At 46.7% G+C, this 17161-nt stretch overlaps 1 protein-coding gene and 1 non-coding gene across 2 annotated transcripts; one reads left to right on the forward strand and one right to left on the reverse strand.

Moving 5' to 3' along the window:
• Positions 1-1539: 1539 nt before the first annotated feature.
• On the forward strand, positions 1540-13088 carry RIPPLY3 (ripply transcriptional repressor 3). The gene is made up of 4 exons (XM_070796792.1): positions 1540-2389; positions 3284-3350; positions 7761-7828; positions 11538-13088. The coding sequence occupies exons 1-4, from the start codon at positions 2286-2288 to the stop codon at positions 11836-11838; spliced, it is 540 nt and encodes a 179-aa protein (XP_070652893.1). The 5' UTR covers positions 1540-2285; the 3' UTR covers positions 11839-13088.
• A 3746-nt stretch (positions 13089-16834) lies between these two features.
• LOC139185285 (U6 spliceosomal RNA) lies at positions 16835-16941 on the reverse strand. The gene has a single exon (XR_011568903.1). It is a non-coding gene; the product is annotated as a U6 spliceosomal RNA (small nuclear RNA).
• Positions 16942-17161: the final 220 nt, after the last annotated feature.

Here is a 17161-nt window from a genome sequence, read left to right on the forward strand (position 1 = left end):
CATTGTGGAAAATTTAGAAAACATTCAAAAAGGTTAAAATTCTTAGAAATGTCAGTACTCAGTGGCCACATCTACTCTGCCATTTGTATCTTCCCTTTATAAAATCTTTCTGTGTTGGTAGGTTGTCTGCCCCCTTCTTTAATTAGGTTTCATTATTGTCATAACCGGTTGCTCTTAAGAAAAGAACATGTGCAAATGTTACTGAAAACTATTTTGTCATCTTCAAATTGGTCATCAGTGATCTGGTCATCACCTTCTTTTAGGTTCAGTTACTCTTCACTTCCAGGGTCCATTTGTTCCCATTTCTTTGTGATCAGTTCTCAGAATCGTGGCAGCTCGTATCCTGGGTACCGGCTGGTCATCATGTAGTTAACTTCCCCACCTGGTGTTTCAGTATCTATATGACAGCTCACAGGATACGGCTCAGAATATTATCTATAGACCTTGAGAAAGAACTAAAAGGTCCTTGACTGTGCTTAATGACTACATTATTATAATTTGGTCTCCTTTGACTGTTTTCCTTTGTTTCAGCATTTTCTCACTTCTCTGATGATTCTTTGACTAAAGTCTTCCACAGGCAAAAGGCAGGCAGAGGACATGGTGAGGGAGCAAGGACCACACAATCCTGCTCCGTTTCAGAAACATTTTAATCTCTGAAGCTCTTTGATTGAAAAAAAAAAAAAAAAAAAACCCATTACTGTAAGTCAGGGGGCTTCCCTGGTGGCTCAAATGGTCAAGAATCTGACTTCAGTGAGGGAGACCTGGGTTCCATCCCTGGGTCGGGAAGATCCCCTGGAGAAGGAAAAGGAAACCCACTCCAGTATTCTTGCCTGGAGAATTCCATGGACAGAGGAGTCTGGTGGGCTAGAGTCCACGGGATCGGAAACTAACTTTCACTTTTTTCACTTTCACTGCAAGTCACAGAATGGAGGCTGGCGTTCTCAGAGGCGGCGGGGATCGGGCGTCTGTAAGCGAGGGGCCTGAGTCTAGGCTGGCCACCTTCAGGTTCTTCCGCGGGGCCCTCTTGATGAAACAGCACTCCTGCCCTAGCGCTGGGGACCGCGACAGCCACGCCCCCGAGAGCCCTGCAGCCGGGCCAGGTGTTCCCAGGGCTCGCTCACCTTCCCGGCTCATCGAGGCGCTTTCTGTGCCGGGCCTGGAGCTATCCCGAGGAAAATCGTACCCAGTTCCGTTCAGTTCAGTCGCTCAGTCGTGTCCGACTCTTTGCGACCCATGGACTGCAGCACGCCAGGCCTCCCTGTCCATCACCAACTTCCAGAGTTTACCCAAACTCATGTCCATCGAGTCCATGATGCCATCCAACCATCTCATCCTCTGTCGTCTCCTTCTCCTCCAGCCTTTAATCTTTCCCAGAATCAGGGTCTTTTCAAATGAGTCAGCTCTTCGCATCAGGTGGCCAAAGTATTGGAGTTTCAGCTTCAGCATCAGTCTCCTTCCAATGAATATTGAGGACGGATTTCCATTAGGCTTTCCTGTGGCTCAGCTGGTAAATAGCACCCACTCCCAGAAAAAGCCACCTCCGGTCCCAAGGCCTCCCAGGCGAAAAGGGTGCGAGAGGTCTGTCGGCTGCCTTCCGCCGCCTGGAAGCGAAGCTGCAGCCCCATCGCCAGTTTCCGCATCCCAGTCGGTGCGTCCCCGGCGCCCGCGGTCCAGCCCCGAAGGCAGGGCGGGTCCACAGGCTTCGGTAACCGCTCCTCCCGCCCCAGCCCCGAACCCCGCGGCCGCTTTAACAGCCGTGGACGTGAGAATTTTCCACCAATCTGGAGACCTAGATGCTGGCGCAGGAACCAAAACCCGAGGGCCGCGGAGACGCCAGAAGGGCGAGAAGCCAGGGATCCCGCCTTTCCAGCACCGGGAGGGGGAGACCCCTGGGCGAAGAGCCCCCCCCCCGTGCCCACCACGTGCCCCCCTCTTGCCCCCCTCTCCAGGCGTCCCGGGTCACTTCCCGCCGTCCCCTCCCCAGCTTCCTCGCCCCTGCCCCTGGCGACCCTCCCGGGGTTTCCTTTGTCCCCCGCCCCCACGCCCTTGCCCCCTGGGCGTCCCGAGTCCGCTCCTTGGCCTGGTCCCCCCGCCTCCCATGACCTTCGCTCGTCCCCTCCCGGAGTTTCTCCGGTGTGCACCCCACCCTCTCCCGGGTCTCCGTGTCCCCTCCCCGCCCCGCCCCCGTTTTTAAACCTGGCGCCGAGCGCGCGGGTCGGGGAGCGCCCTCGCCGGAGCGGTTAAAGGCGCGGCAGATCGCGGGCGCCGCGTCTTCCGAGGGCATCATGAGACCCGAGGCGGCGGCCGGAGCCCCGGAGGAGCGGGGACGCGTCTGTCACTGCGTCGGGGACGGTCCCCGGGGACCACCGGCGCCGCGCGGGCCCGAGAGGTGAGGGCGTCCCCGCGGCGCGTGGGTGCGGGCAAGGCAGGCAGGATGCTCCGGCCGCGCTGATCACGGGGTGACCAGGCGGAACCCTGGAGCCCGACGGCGACGCCCCGCAAGTTCCTAGGCGTGAGACGGGGACGCAGAATCTTCTCGGCTCCTGAGCTCCGTTCCCAACTGGGGAGGCCCCAGAGGCGGCCGGCAGTGGACCAAAGCTTCCGTTTCTAGATCTGGAACCCACCGAGCTGGCCGCTGAGCGAGCCCTGCGCGGGGCAGGGGGTGGGTCGCGTCCTGTTGACCGGCACATCCTTGGTGATATTCTTTGTTTGCCCCGTGCTTGGGGTTCAGCGTTCGCTGTTCCGGCGGTGCGGGGCGTGGGGTGGGGGATACCAGCCCCTTTTAAGGTAGTCAAGTTAAAATCAAATTAGCAGGGGAGATGGAGAAGGGGCTGGGTGGCCAGGCGGTCAGAGAGGAGAAACTCAGTCCCGCTTTTTTTGCCTGGTAAAACTCTGCAGACTGGTCTCTGGAGTCCTGATCTTTCAGTAGTCAGGGAGATGAGGTTGAAATGAATAGGCGACCAAGTAGCCAGCTACAGTGGGGAGAACGAACTGAAGAATCCAGCCAGGATGGGAGAGAAATTTCTCAACTAATGTGTATCAGATTTGGGAGTTCTGAAAGCCCGGTGAAGGCAGAGAACTGGAAATGTGGCAGGAGAAACACACACACACACACACACACACACAGCACAGGCTTAACGCACAGACTGAGAACTTGAAAGAACATTCTGGTGTGTCCAGTGACATTTAGGCAGACGTTAGAAATGATTAGAGTGATAACTCTTATGATCCAGCTTTAAAAGCAGAAAATGCTGTGGTTCACTCTTGGTCCCTGTCCTTCCAGCCAAACTCCATGGAGACCTTGGACCCTGACCCCTCAGGAAGCTGAGCCCACCAGAACTGGAAGTGAGGTAAGGTCAGTGTGTGGGCCTTGTAGATACCAACCGGTTGGCCAGAAAGCGGCACCATCTCTACAATGAAGGGACAAGGAGAGGCCTCCTCGGCCAGTCCCTCCCTGGGTCATCTAATGCAGAATTGCCTTGGGGTCTGGGAGTGGGCACCCTGCCGGTCAGGTGTTGATGGGGTCTGACTCAGACACGGATTGGCTCTGGCTTGCTTCTGTTTCTTGAAAAGCAATGCCATGATGGCAGAACTGTTTCAAGGACATCGTAAAAGGTTTCTTCCATATTGCGTTTTTCTTCCCCCTGATAACACAGCAAGTAGTGGGGAGAGAAGGCCTTGGTCCCCCTCAAATTAGAGAAAAGATGAGCACAGGCTCAAAAGATTAGCACCAGGCTGGTGCCCTAGTGCAAATATGGGCAGAGCTCTGTCTGGAGGGCCCAGAAGGTGCAGTGAAAAGTCTCCACCTGCCATTTGACTCTTTCTGAAACTTTGGGCCCTGTCTGCAAGTGCTCCTAAGTCATGCTTTCTGAGCAAACACACTCCAGCTGAGGGCTTTGGAGGGCAAGATTAATCGCCACCACTATTCTTTTGTCTCCTGCATTGGTAACTAAAGTGCTTTATACTTACTGGAGTAATGACTTGCTTTCATAGAATTCACCTGTCCTTTGTCATATTTTAAAGTATAAATGGCTGACTTTTAAAGTGCCAGAGTTAATCAGGCTAGGAAGGACCATTAGGTAACACTTCTGGCAGAGTGTGCAGTTATTTCTAGTCTGATAAGAAACTCAGGTTCAGACTTCTCTGGCATTTTGATATTTAGACTCCTTCATTAAATTAGTCTGAATAATGGGAGTTTTAATTCAGTTACTATTTAAAGAGTGAAGCAAATCAAATCTATATTAAATGAATGCGGAATATAATTTTTTCTTGCCCCAAATTATTCTTACCTGCAATAACTAGATAATGGGAAGTAATTCCTTCTCTTGCATCCAAACTTAAGTTCGTAAGCATAAGATTTTAAAAAGTGCTTGGGAGAAAAAATTATCCAATTTTCTTTTAAATGAAAAATATGTGCAGTCTACCAGTTGTTTGCAAGAATAAAAAATACAGCACACTTTCCTAGTGTAAGGTAGTCCTGTTTTCTATTATGATGAGAAGGTCATTGGTGAGAAAAAAAATGAAGATTACTGGCAGAAAAATGTTAAGCTATAGCAGCTTTCTATGGATCATCCACAAGGCACATGGATTTTTTTGCGGGGGAGTGGGGTGGGGTGGGGTGGAGAGTGGGTGTTCACAAGAGCTGTAGCGCTCAGCTGCCCGGCTCCCCACTGGCCAGCTGTTTGCAGGGTCCGATTGGCCGGACAGAGAGGTCAGTGGCGAACGACCCCCCATACCGCTCTGGGTTCCCGGGAGCCCCGGCCAGGTGAGCGCAAGCAGGAGAGGCGAGGGCCGGCTTCTTGCTCAGCAGCGCCCCCTCCCGACAAAGAGGGAGAATTGTTCGGCTCCTGAGCTATGCTGTATGTTTCTTTTTCAAAAACTGTCTTTTAATTTATTTATTGGCCGCTCTGGGTCTTCGTTGCTTTGCGCAGTCTTTCTCTAGTTGAGGCTAGCGGGGACTACTTTTTGCTGTGGTGCACGGGCCTTCCCACTGCGGTGACTCCTTTCGTTGCAGAGCCCAGTTGTCTCGGTTAGTTGCATGCAATTCGTAGGCTCTAGAGCCGGGTAGTTTTGGCATAAGGGCTTAGTTGTTCTGCAGCATATGGGATCATCCCGGACCAGGGACTGAACGATACCCCCTGTCTTGCAAGGCGTATTCTTTTTTTTTTTTTTGCAGGGCGTATTCTTAACCACTGGAAGCCCTGTTTGTATTTCTTGAGAAATGTCATTGGCCTGGGACGTTAGGGGTGGGGGTGGAGGGGACTACTGCCTAGGGACCTGAACTGCAGGTCAGCAGACCAAAATTAGAATACAATCTAAAGTCAAGGGAAAGTCTCAAACCCCTGAGCAGGGCGGGGGTCACTCTCCCCCATTTGATGTCCCTTTCCACTAAACAACAGCAATAATTACAGAAGAGCTTAGCGCAGACGTGACTTCCTGGAACCACCCCCCTCCCCCGACCTGCGTCGCACACCCCCCCCCCCCCACCCCCCGCCAAACAGTGAACTTCATTATGGAACAGATTTTGTTCCAAAGACCCTCATTATTTCCCTTAGCTCAACATAGCATGTTATTAAAATAAGGCTGATAAAATGTCAAGGAGGCTTATGATTTCGGGTCTTCCTGTTAAGATTTTTGTTTTGTTTGTTTCCTGGTTTTTATTTGTTTTGTTTTAGCTGCGTGGTTTGAAGGGATCTTTGTTCCTCGACCAGGGATTTAACCTGAGCCCATGGACGCGAAAGCGTGGAGTCCTAACCTACCCAGGGAATAACCACGTTTAAGTTTTTAACTCAGTCTGAGTTATGTGCTCTGTATGGTGTAAGATAAGGGCCCAGTTTGCAGGTGGTTATTCAGTTTTCTCAACACCGTTTATTGAAAAGACTGTCCTTTGCCCATTATGTATTTTTGGGCCCCTTGTTATGAATTAATTGATGATAAATGCATGAATTTATTTCTGGGCTCTGTAATCTGTCCCGTTGATCTATGTGTCTGTATTTAAGCCAATAGCTTTTTGATACTGTTTTGACTACTGTTTTTGATTTTGATCGACTATTGTTTTGCTCACTATAGCTTTGTAATATACTAATAGTTTGAAACCAAGAAATGTGATGGTTCAAGCTTGTCATCCTTTCTTAAGATTGCTTTGGCTGTTCAGGGCCTGCACCGAGCAGTGTCTTACCTTTCAAATGCTATGCATGTCCTTGGGAACCTGTCTTCCTCTTCCCTTCTGGTTGGTGTTGCATGCATGCTAAGTTGCTTCATTTGTGTCTTGACTCTGTATGATCCTGTGGACTGGAGTCCACCAGGGTCCTCTGTTCAAGGGATTCTCCAGGCGACAATACTGTAGGGGGTTGTCGTGCCTTCCTCCAGGGGATCTTGCTGATGCAGGGATCAAGCCCACGACTCTTATGTCTCATGCATTGGCAGGTGGGTTCTTTACCGCTAATGCCACCTGGAAAGCCCCTTGGTTGGTGTTACTTGAGTTCAAATCTCTGTCACCTCTTGCCAGAGACCTCCAAGCCCTTACCTCACCAATCTATGCTATTCGCTGCTTCCAGCAGCCACCGTGATCCTTAAAATACAGAGCTCATTGTTGAACCCCTAGCTCAGAAATCATTAATGGTCTTGAATTCTGTCTCCAGAATGAAACCTAGACTCAGTCATGTGTTTTCAAGGTGTTCAGTATCCGGATTCAACTTCCTGTTGAGCCCTTTTGCCAGGGCAGTTTCTCATTCATTTCACACTGGGCTCTACCTTTCCCAATCTATGCTGTCTATTTTCCTGACCCTCAGAATCGGATGCTCTGCTCCACCGTGGATGGGTGGATAGGCCCAGAACTGAATACCCAAGTGCTATTGATGTCTCTGCCAGGCTCCCCATGAGTCCTTTCCTGATCTCCCTCCTTGCTTAAAATAGTGAGCATCTTACTGCTTGATGCTTTTATAGTGTGTTTATTTGCCTCCATGTGTGTCTTTCCCCATTAGATTTTAAAATGTGTGAAGTGGGGGCCTGTGTCCAACTCATCTTTCCGTCTTGGGACCCCTCACAGTGCTGGGACATTGTGACAACTGTCAAAGGAAGGGGAGCTCATCAGTATTCTATTCAGTTGTTTAAATTGTCTCTAAAATTGGAACCGATCCTAACAAGTGCAGGCTGTGCACACATGGGTGCTCAGTCGTGTCTGACTCTTTGCAACCCCGTGGACTAGGCTCCCATGGGAGTTCCCACTAGGCTCCGTGGGATTTCCCAGGCAATCATACTGGAGTGGGTTGCCATTTCCTACACCGGGGATCGTCCCGAGCCAGGGATCACACCCTCATCTCTTGCATCTCAGGAATTGGAAGGCAGTTTCTTTACCACTGCAGCACCTGGGAAGGCCCAAGTGCAGGCTGCTGCTGCTGTTGCTGCTGCTAAGTCGCTTCAGTCGTGTCTGACTCTGTGCGACCCCAGAGATGGCAGCCCACCAGGCTCCCCCATCTCTGAGATTCTCCAGGCAAGAACACTGCCATTTCCTTCTCCAATGCATGAAAGTGAAAAGTGAAACTGAAGTCGCTCAGTCGTGTCCGACTCTTGGCGACCCCATGGACTGCAGCCTACCAGGCTCCTCCGTCCATGGGATTTTCCAGGCAGGAGTACTGGAGTGGGGTGCCATCGCCTTCTCCGAAGTGCAGGCTACTTACATCTTATTTTTAAAGGCTTCAGGATGCTCCTTTCAAAGGATTCTTGACTGTGTCTGTGTTTGTATGTGTCTGTCCTTGCAGCTTGAGCCTGAGGGTGATCAAGACACCTTTGGATCGAAGGGGGCCTTTGGGTTTCAGCATCCTGTCAGGTAATATCTAACTTCACCATAGAAATATATCATTCCTTTTAATATAAGCTTCAGTACACTTTAGTGTCTTCAAGTGTATACATTTTCAAAAATCGAAAATAATTCAGTGTATTTCCCAACATTATTTGGTTATGATTACTCTAGGGAACTTCAAGAATATTCTGTTGAAAAAAAAAAAAAAGAATATTCTGTTGGATATCTGGAATTTATTCATTTATTTATTCAGTGTTTCAGTTGCAAGTTGAAATTGGCGTCTTTTTTTTATATCTATACTTTAAAATATATATTTATTTATTTACTGGCTGTGCTGGATCTTAGTTGCAGCTTATGGGATTTAGTTTCCTGCCCGGGGATCGAGCCGGGTCCCCTGCTTTGGGAGCTGGGAATCTTAGCTAGGAAAATCCCCTGTGTTGATACTTTTTGTCTATGTCTCTCATTATACATCTTTCCATGCGTTTAATTGCATGTGACTTGTATATGTATATATCTGCTTATTCACTTAGATATTTAGGTTCCTTTCTATTTTCTCCCAGGATATAAGTTAATATATTGCCTAGTGCAAAATAGACCTCCTAACTGTGGGCGTGGAGAAAACGAGGGGCTGGGTGGATGCTGTACTGTGGTTGAACCTCTGCCGTCTCAGTAGTTCTGTTGACAATGATCGGGACCATCACTGCTCTAAGCCTTTTAAGTTTCATTTTAGGCAAGTGGTTCGTTCTCAGCGTTTCTGTTCCTCTGTGTGCCTCTCTCTATTTCTCTCAGCCTCTCTCTCTCCAGCTGTCATTTCCTTCATCAAAGTAAACCTAGCCTGTGCTGTCACCTCTCGGCAGAGTATTGTTACCCTGGTTAGCCTGGAATTAGAGGCTTTAATAAAACCTAAAGCTGTGAAAAGAAGAGAAGTGAAAAGCAAAGGAGAAAAGGAAAGATATAAACATCTGAATGCAGAGTTCCAAAGAAGAGCAAGAAGAGATAAGAAAGCCTTCTTCAGCGATCAATGCAAAGAAATAGAGGAAAACAACAGAATGGGAAAGACTAGGGATCTCTTTAAGAAAATCAGAGATACCAAAGGAACATTTCATGCAAAGATGGGCTCGATAAAGGACAGAAATGGTATGGACCTAATAGAAGCAGAAGATATTAAGAAGAGATGGCAAGAATACACAGAAGAACTGTACAAAAAAGATCTTCACGACCCAGGTAATCACGATGGTGTGATCACTCACCTAGAGCCAGACATCCTGGAATGTGAAGTCAAGTGGGCCTTAGAAAGCATCAGTACGAACAAAGCTAGTGGAGGTGATGGAATTCCAGTGGAGCTATTCCAAATCCTGAAAGATGATGCTGTGAAAGTGCTGCACTCAATATGCCAGCAAATTTGGAAAACTCAGCAGTGGCCACAGGACTGGAAAAGGTCAGTTTTCATTCCAATCCCAAAGAAAGGCAATGCCAAAGAATGCTCAAACTACCGCACAATTGCACTCATCTCACTCGCTAGTAAAGTAATGCTCAAAATTCTCCAAGCCAGGCTTCAGCAATATGTGAACCGTGAACTTCCTGATTTTCAAGCTGGTTTTAGAAAAGGTAGAGGAACCAGAGATCAAATTGCCAACATCTGCTGGATCATGGAAAAAGCAAGAGAGTTCCAGAAAAACATTGATTTCTGCTTTATTGACTATGCCAAAGCCTTTGACTGTGTGGATCACAATAAACTGTGGAAAGTTCTGAAAGAGATGGGAATACCAGACCACCTGATCTGCCTCTTGAGAAATTTGTATGCAGATCAGGAAGCAACAGTTAGAACTGAACATGGAACAACAGACTGGTTCCAAATAGGAAAAGGAGTATGTCAAGGCTGTATATTGTCACCCTGTTTATTTAACTTATATGCAGAGTACATCATGAGAAACGCTGAACTGGAAGAAACACAAGCTGGAATCAAGATTGCAGGAAGAAATATCAATAACCTCAGATATGCAGATGACACCACCCTTATGGCAGAAAGTGAAGAGGAACTCAAAAGCCTCTTGATGAAAGTGAAAGTGGAGAGTGAAAAAGTTGGCTTAAAGCTCAACATTCAGAAAACGAAGATCATGGCATCCGGTCCCATCACTTCATGGGAAATAGATGGGGAAACAGTGGAAACAGTGTCAGACTTTATTTTTCTGGGCTCCAAAATCACTACAGATGGTGACTGCAGCCATGAAATTAAAAGATGCTTACTCCTTGGAAGGAAAGTTATGACCAACCTAGATAGCATATTGAAAAGCAGAGACATTACTTTGCCAACAAAGGTCCGTCTAGTCAAGGCTATGGTTTTTCCTGTGGTCATGCATGGGTGTGAGAGTTGGACTGTGAAGAAGGCTGAGCACCGAAGAATTGATGCTTTTGAACTGTGGTGTTGGAGAAGACTCTTGAGAGTCCCTTGGACTGCAAGGAGATCCAACCAGTCCATTCTGAAGGAGATCAGCCCTGGGATTTCTTTGGAAGGAATGATGCTAAAGCTGAAACTCCAGTACCTTGGCCACCTCATGCGAAGAGTTGACTCATTGGAAAAGACTCTGATGCTGGGAGGGATTGGGGGCAAGAGGAGAAGGGGACGACAGAGGATGAGATGGCTGGATGGCATCACTGACTCGTTGGACGTGAGTCTGAATGATCTCCGGGAGTTGGTGATGGACAGGGAGGCCTGGCATGCTGCGATTCATGGGGTCGCAAAGAGTCGGACATGACTGAGTGACTGATCTGATCTGATCTGATTTGAAAGATAGTAACTGCTGGAGATGAAATTTCGAGCCCCTCAGACTGATCAAAGAGTGATTTGGGGATAAAGGACATTCTCCTGGTGTTTCACACCATAGTCTTCAGTTCTTGTAGAATCCCTGCAAGTGCAGTGCAGGTTGCTCAGTCGTGTCCGACTCTTTGCGACCCCGTGGACTATACAGTCCATGGAATTCTCCAGGCCAGAATACTGGAGTGGGTAGCCTCTCCCTTCTCCAGGGGATCTTCCCAACCCAGGGATGGAACCCAAGTCTCCCACATTGCAGGCAGATTCTTTACCAGCTGAGCCAGGCAGATTCTTTACCAACTGAGCTATCAGGGAAGCCCCAGAATCACTGAGGAAGCTTTAAAAATACTAATGTGGGGTGATTCCTCTGGGGATTCTGGAGAAAACTCAGTCATGTCTGACTCTTTGCGACCTCTCTCCATGGGATTTCCCAGGGAGGAATACTGGAGTGGGTTGCCATGCCTTTCTCCAGGGGATCTTCCCGACTCAGGGATTGAACCCAGGCCTCTCACTTTGCAGGCAGATTCTTTACTGTCCGAGCTACCAGGGAAGCCCCAAAAGAGCAGGTTTTGGGATTTTTGTTTGTTCCGGGTCTGGCAGCATGTGGGATTTTAGTTCCCCTACCAGGGATCCAAGCAGCGCCCCCCTGCAGTGGAAGCGCAGCCTTAACCACTGGCTCTCCCGGGGAGTCCTCGGTAGCTCATTTCTGACCTAGAATGGGGTTCATCACCAGGTGCCCCCACTTGCTCAGTTTGTGTCCTGTGTGCAGAATTAAAAAAAAAAAAAAAACAATGCTGTCCACACTGAAGGCAAAATGAGAGAGGAAGACTGGGCATTAGCTGCTTCTAAAGAAAAGGCTCCTCTCAGTGCGGTTGAAAACTGTCTTCAGGCTGACTAACGGTGTACTTGTTTCTTTAATCTCAGACTCTACTTGCCCATTTCTAAGCGTCAAGAGTATCTGCAGAGCTCCGGGGAGAAGGTGCTGGCCAGTTTCCCCGTGCAAGCCACCATCCACTTCTACAATGACGAGTCTGAGTCAGAGGAGGAGCTGGAGGAAGACACCCAGTTCTCCGCCCTGCAGCGCGAGGAGGTGGCAGATGGCTCAGAGAGGAAGGCCAGAGACGGGGCCGCAAACCCGGCGCGGTGGCCCGGGGGCCTCGATGGGAAGGGTCCACCCCCCGACCGTGACTCCCCCGAGGCCGCTGCCTGCCCCTCATGCGTGTGAGTCTGTCTCTCTTGCACCTGCCCACCTCGCATGTGCCCTGAGGACAGCCCTGCGGGACAGTTGCCCCAGGACACTTCGCGTTTCCACTGGGCGTACAAGGACTTGACTGCCTTTGGCCAGCACCCCGCTGGCCCCCAGGACTTGGCTTTTACTCATCCTCCTCTGAGTGATTCTTTGCATCTCATTCATAGCTTCGAGAGAGGATTCTAGATCCAAGATGTTTGCATTAATGCAGGTTGTTACCCGGTAGGGCCGGCCTTTAAAGCACACCCAGCAGTGTCACTGTGCCGATTAAATGACAAATCATTCCATATTGATTAGTACCCCACCCTTGCCTCTCACTTAACCTGAGACCCCTCATTTGGCTACATCCACATTTGTAAACAAAGGTCCCAGCAGTCAAAGCTATGGTTTCTCTGGTAGTCATGTACAGATGTGAGAATTGGACCGTGAAGAAAATTGAGTGCCAAAGAATTGATGCTTTTGAACTCTGGTGCTGGAGAAGACTCTTGAGAGTCCCTTGGACTGCAAGGAGATCCAACCAGTCCATCCTAAAGGAAATCAGTCCTGAATATTCATTGGAAGGACTGATGCTGAAGTTGAAACTCCAATACTTTGGCCACCTGATGTGAAGAACTGACTCATTAGAAAAGACCCTGATGCTGGGAAAAGATTGAAGGCAGGAGGAGAAGGGGGTGACAGAGGATGAGATGGTTGGATGGCATCACCAACTCAATGGACGTGAGTTTGGGCAAACTCGGGGAGATAGCGAAGGGTGCTAGAGTCCAGGGGGTTGCAGAGAGTCAGACATGACTGAGTGACTGAACAACAACAACCACTTTTATACAAATGATTTATTTTTCAAGGTTGATGTGGTTGTTTAGGCATTCTGAAAAAAAAGTTTATGAAAAGCACATAAACACACTGAACAATTTCCATAAGAGTAACAAAAATAAAAGATCAGAATTTGGGGATGGGAGACCATTCTGGATAAAAATGTCTATGATTCTTGTCTAAGGGCTGTGTGTATGAACAGAAGAGCTTACTAGCTCTTCACTGGGGACTGCTTTGGGCTTTTTACTTAAATAACAAAACACTGTTTTCAATCGAAGTGCTTAATGTAATATTATTTTCAGGTTTTTATTTTTTAATGACCAGATGAGTGTATTTGTCAAAGTTTTTTATGGAACTATTTTACATGTGATTGTCTTCCTAGTTTCTACCTGAAATAAATATTTTGAAAGACAAAATCATTGGATAATCACCTTCTCTTTGACGTTTTACATTAAATCAGTGCCTGCTTTAAAGTTTTTAAGTTTGTCAGGATTTTTCTATGTTTAACTTTTCAAATTATATTTGTGTTTTTTAGGAATGCAGGAAAAGTATAAAAATGAAAGTAAAATGGCCTATAACCTCAATGCTCAAATAAGTCATTAATATTAAACAATAGGAAACACATGCAAATATTCTAACAATCCAAACAGTACTGAAAAATGTCTGCTGTAAAGTAAAAGTCACCTTCTCCTATCTTCCTCTTTCTCTGTCCAAAGGTAGCCAACATCTGGGTTTTTTGGGGTTTTTTTGCTCTTTCTCTTGAAAGAAATACTTAAAATTTTTCTTTAAAAATGTTTTTTTAATGTTTTTATTTTAGTTTTATTGTCTTACTTACTGTCTAAATAACCTTTTTCCAATCTTAACGATTCCTTTGGGGATTATTTGGTAGGCTTCCCTGGTGGCTCAGACAGTGAAGACTCTGCCCGCAATGTGAGAGACCCAGGTTCGGTTCCTGGTTCGGGAAGATCCCCTGGAGGAGGAAGTGGCAACCAGCTCCAGAATTCTTGCCTGGAAAATCCCTGGTGGGCTACAGTGCTTTAGGTCACAAGGAGTTGGACACAACTGAGCAACTCTCTCTCTCACACACATGGAGCTTATTTTAGAAAGGATTTAAGATGACTTTCTCTTTATCTAGTTAACTAGAAGTCTTACTCTTATTCTCCCTCCCTGTGATGCTTGGGATGCAGCTTAAGTCATCATGTTTGGCTTTGTGTTGCTTTTCTAATAAATCCATTTTACTGAGAAAAAAATCTGGCCCAATCACCTGTTTACCTTGAAGAAACCAAACCTAGCCCTCAGGGCACCAGAATTTTAAATGTGCCGCATGGTCAACTTTCCTTAAATTGCTTAGCATATGGCCAGCCGAGTGCAAATGTGGAAAATAAAGACCCTGTAGCCACGGCGGTAACGGTGTCACAGGCTCTGTGAGTGCATGAGGGTGTTTGTGATGCGGGAGATGGTGGCCTTGGGGCTCCTATGTTCTTGCTGGTGACTGTGGTTTGGCTCACAAAGGCTCAAACCTGAATGAGTTCCCCACTTTTGATCATGTGTCCCTAGCATTAAAAAAGCAGCTGAGGGGAGGGGAAGATAAATTAGGAGTTTGGAATTAACCTATACACACTAGTTCAGTCGTGTCTGACACTTTGGGACCCCATGGACTAGCCCGCCAGGCTCCTCTGTCCATGGGATTTCCAGGCCTATCGCCCACAGTCTCAATTTCCCTTCATTTACCAAAAAAAAAAAAAAAAAAAAAAAAATCCAATTGATGGTATTTTCTAAAATCTGCATTTCCCCTTCAGTTTATTTCCTGCAATAGCTTGCCTAATAATGATGCAGTTTGTAAATGACCATCTTTCTACCTTTCCTCTGGAATCTTACTAATCAAAGTACCCACCCCAGCAATGGTTACACTTGCCAGGTTTCCATAAAGTGTATTATTTTGAATAAGTAATTTATGCTTGAGGCCAACTACCCTGACACATCTCTCTTTTGATGGCTCACAGAAAGTAGCTCCGAATGAATCTTGCAAATACCACAAGCTGAAACATGCTGGAAACATTTTTGAACTCTCACCCAGCCCTACTGCAAACCTCCCACACTGAATAGTTTGTTGTAATCTGTGTTTCTCCAAATTTCTACCACATTTTCATTGAGTCTTCCAACCCGTCTGCTAACAAAAGAATGCATTTCATTTTGTTGCTGTATTGTTTTCTGTTTACTATGTTAACCAGTTTTAAATAGGAAGAAAAAGTATTATCCCAGTGGTGTGCTTCTTTTTGCACTTCTGTGTTAAAAAGTCTGTACTTAGTGGCTCTGTCGTGTCCGACTCTCTGTGACCCTGTGGACTGTAGCCCGCCAGGCTCCTCTGTCCATGAAATTCTCCAGGCAAGAATACTGGATTGGGTTGCCATTCCCATCTCCAGGGATCTTCCCGACCCAGGGCTCAAACCCAGGTCTCCCGCATTGCCGGCAGATGCTTTACCGTCTGAGCCACCAAGGAAGCCCAAGATCTCTTAAACAAGAGATCACAAAACAATCTGCTAAACGTTTATCATTAAGTTTGATGAAATTTTGTAAAATACTAGATTGAGAATCTCATAGTCTTAAACATATGGTCATTATATCTAAGGTATAAAATATGCTTTGAGGTTCACTGATAATGTTAATTCAATTATTTTTTAATTGAGTATAATTGATGCTATGTTAGTTTGAGCGTACACCATAATCAGTTATTCTTCTTGAAAATTTCAATTGTTTTGCCATCTTTTCATCTAATCTTTCTACCTTGATAATGTAGAAGATGAGGTTATGATGAAGGTGTTTTTCAGCCTTGCTGTTATCTTGTGGTTTGCTTGTACTTGCATTTCTTGTACTGTTTTCAATCCAATTTCTGGGGCAGAAATTGTTTTTTTATGTGTGTTATAACTCACATATTCTAAAATTTACCCTTTTAAAGTATACATCCCACTTTTAGTATATTTACAAAGTTCCACAACCATCTCCTCTAATTCCAGAATATTTTCATTATTCCCAAAAGAGAACCATTTCCATTGTCAGTCAGTCTCATTCCCCCCAACCCTTCTAGTCCCTGACACCTACTAAGCTACTTTCTGTCTCTCTGCATTTCTTTTTGTTATTATTGTTTTTTTTTTTTAATTGGAGTCTAATTGATTTACAATGTTGTGTTAATTTCTGCTGTAGAGCAAAGTGAGTCAGTCACACATTTACATAAATCTACTCTTTTTTCCATTCTTTTCCCATATAGGTCATTATGGAGTACTGAGTAGAGTTCCCTGTGCTGTACGGAAGGTCCTTACTAGTCATCTGTTTTACACATAGCAGCGTATATATATATCGGAGAAGGCAATGGCAACCCACCCAGTACTCTTGCCTGGAAAATCCCATGGACGGAGGACCCTGGTAGGCTGCAGTCCATGGGGTCTAGAAGAGTCGACTCAACTGAGCGATGAGCGACTTCACTTTCACTTTTCACTTTCCTGCATTGGAGAAGGAAATGGCAACCCACTCCAGCGTTCTTGCCTGGAGAATCCCAGGGATGGCGGAGCCTGGTGGGCTGCTGTCTATGGGGTCGCACAGAGTCGGACACGACTGAAGCGACTTAGCAGCAGCAGCAGTGTGTATATATATATGGGGCTTCCCAGGTGTTGCTAGTGGTAAAGAACCCATCTGCCAATGCAGGAGACATCAGAGACGCAGGTTTGATTCCTAGGTTTAATTCCTTCTTCCCTGGAGGAAGGCATGACAACCCACTCCAGTATTCTTGCTTGGAGAATCCCATGGACAGAGGAGCCTGGTGGGCTGCAGTCCATAGTGTTGCAAAGAGCGACTGAGTGACTTAGCAGCAGCGGCAGTGTATATATGTCAATCCCAATCTCCCCATCCATCCTTTTTCTCCTCTCCCTCTGGCAACCACAAATTTGCTTTCTACTCTGTGACTCTATCTCTGTCCTGTAAATAAGTTCTTTTGTACCATTAAAAAAATTCTACATATAAGTGACATCACACGTTTGTCTTTTTCTGCCTGACCTACTTAACTCAGCACGACAATCTCCAGATCCATCCTTGCTACTGCAAATAGCAGTATCTTATTCTTTTTCACGGCTGAGTAATATTCCATTGCACATATGCACCACATCCTTTTTAGAATGTGGAATGCTTCACAGATTCGCATGTCCTCCTTGCCCAGGGGCCGTGGTAATCTTTTCTGTATCATTCTGGTTTTAATATATGTGCTGCTGAAGCAAGCGCTCTCTAGATTTTTTTTCCTAAATATTTGATGCAAATGGGACCTTACACATGTGACCTTTTGTGGCCGGCTTCTTTCATTTAGCATAACGTTTACAAGAGTCATCATGTTGCAGCGTGTGTCGCTATTTGGCCGAATATTTCATTGTATGGATAGACCATGTTTTATTGACCTGATCATCAGCTGATGGACATTTTGTTGTTGCATTATTTCCCACGGATC

Source organism: Bos indicus, chromosome 1 (genome assembly GCF_029378745.1).
Source record: "Bos indicus isolate NIAB-ARS_2022 breed Sahiwal x Tharparkar chromosome 1, NIAB-ARS_B.indTharparkar_mat_pri_1.0, whole genome shotgun sequence".
Lineage (NCBI taxonomy): Eukaryota > Metazoa > Chordata > Mammalia > Artiodactyla > Bovidae > Bos > Bos indicus.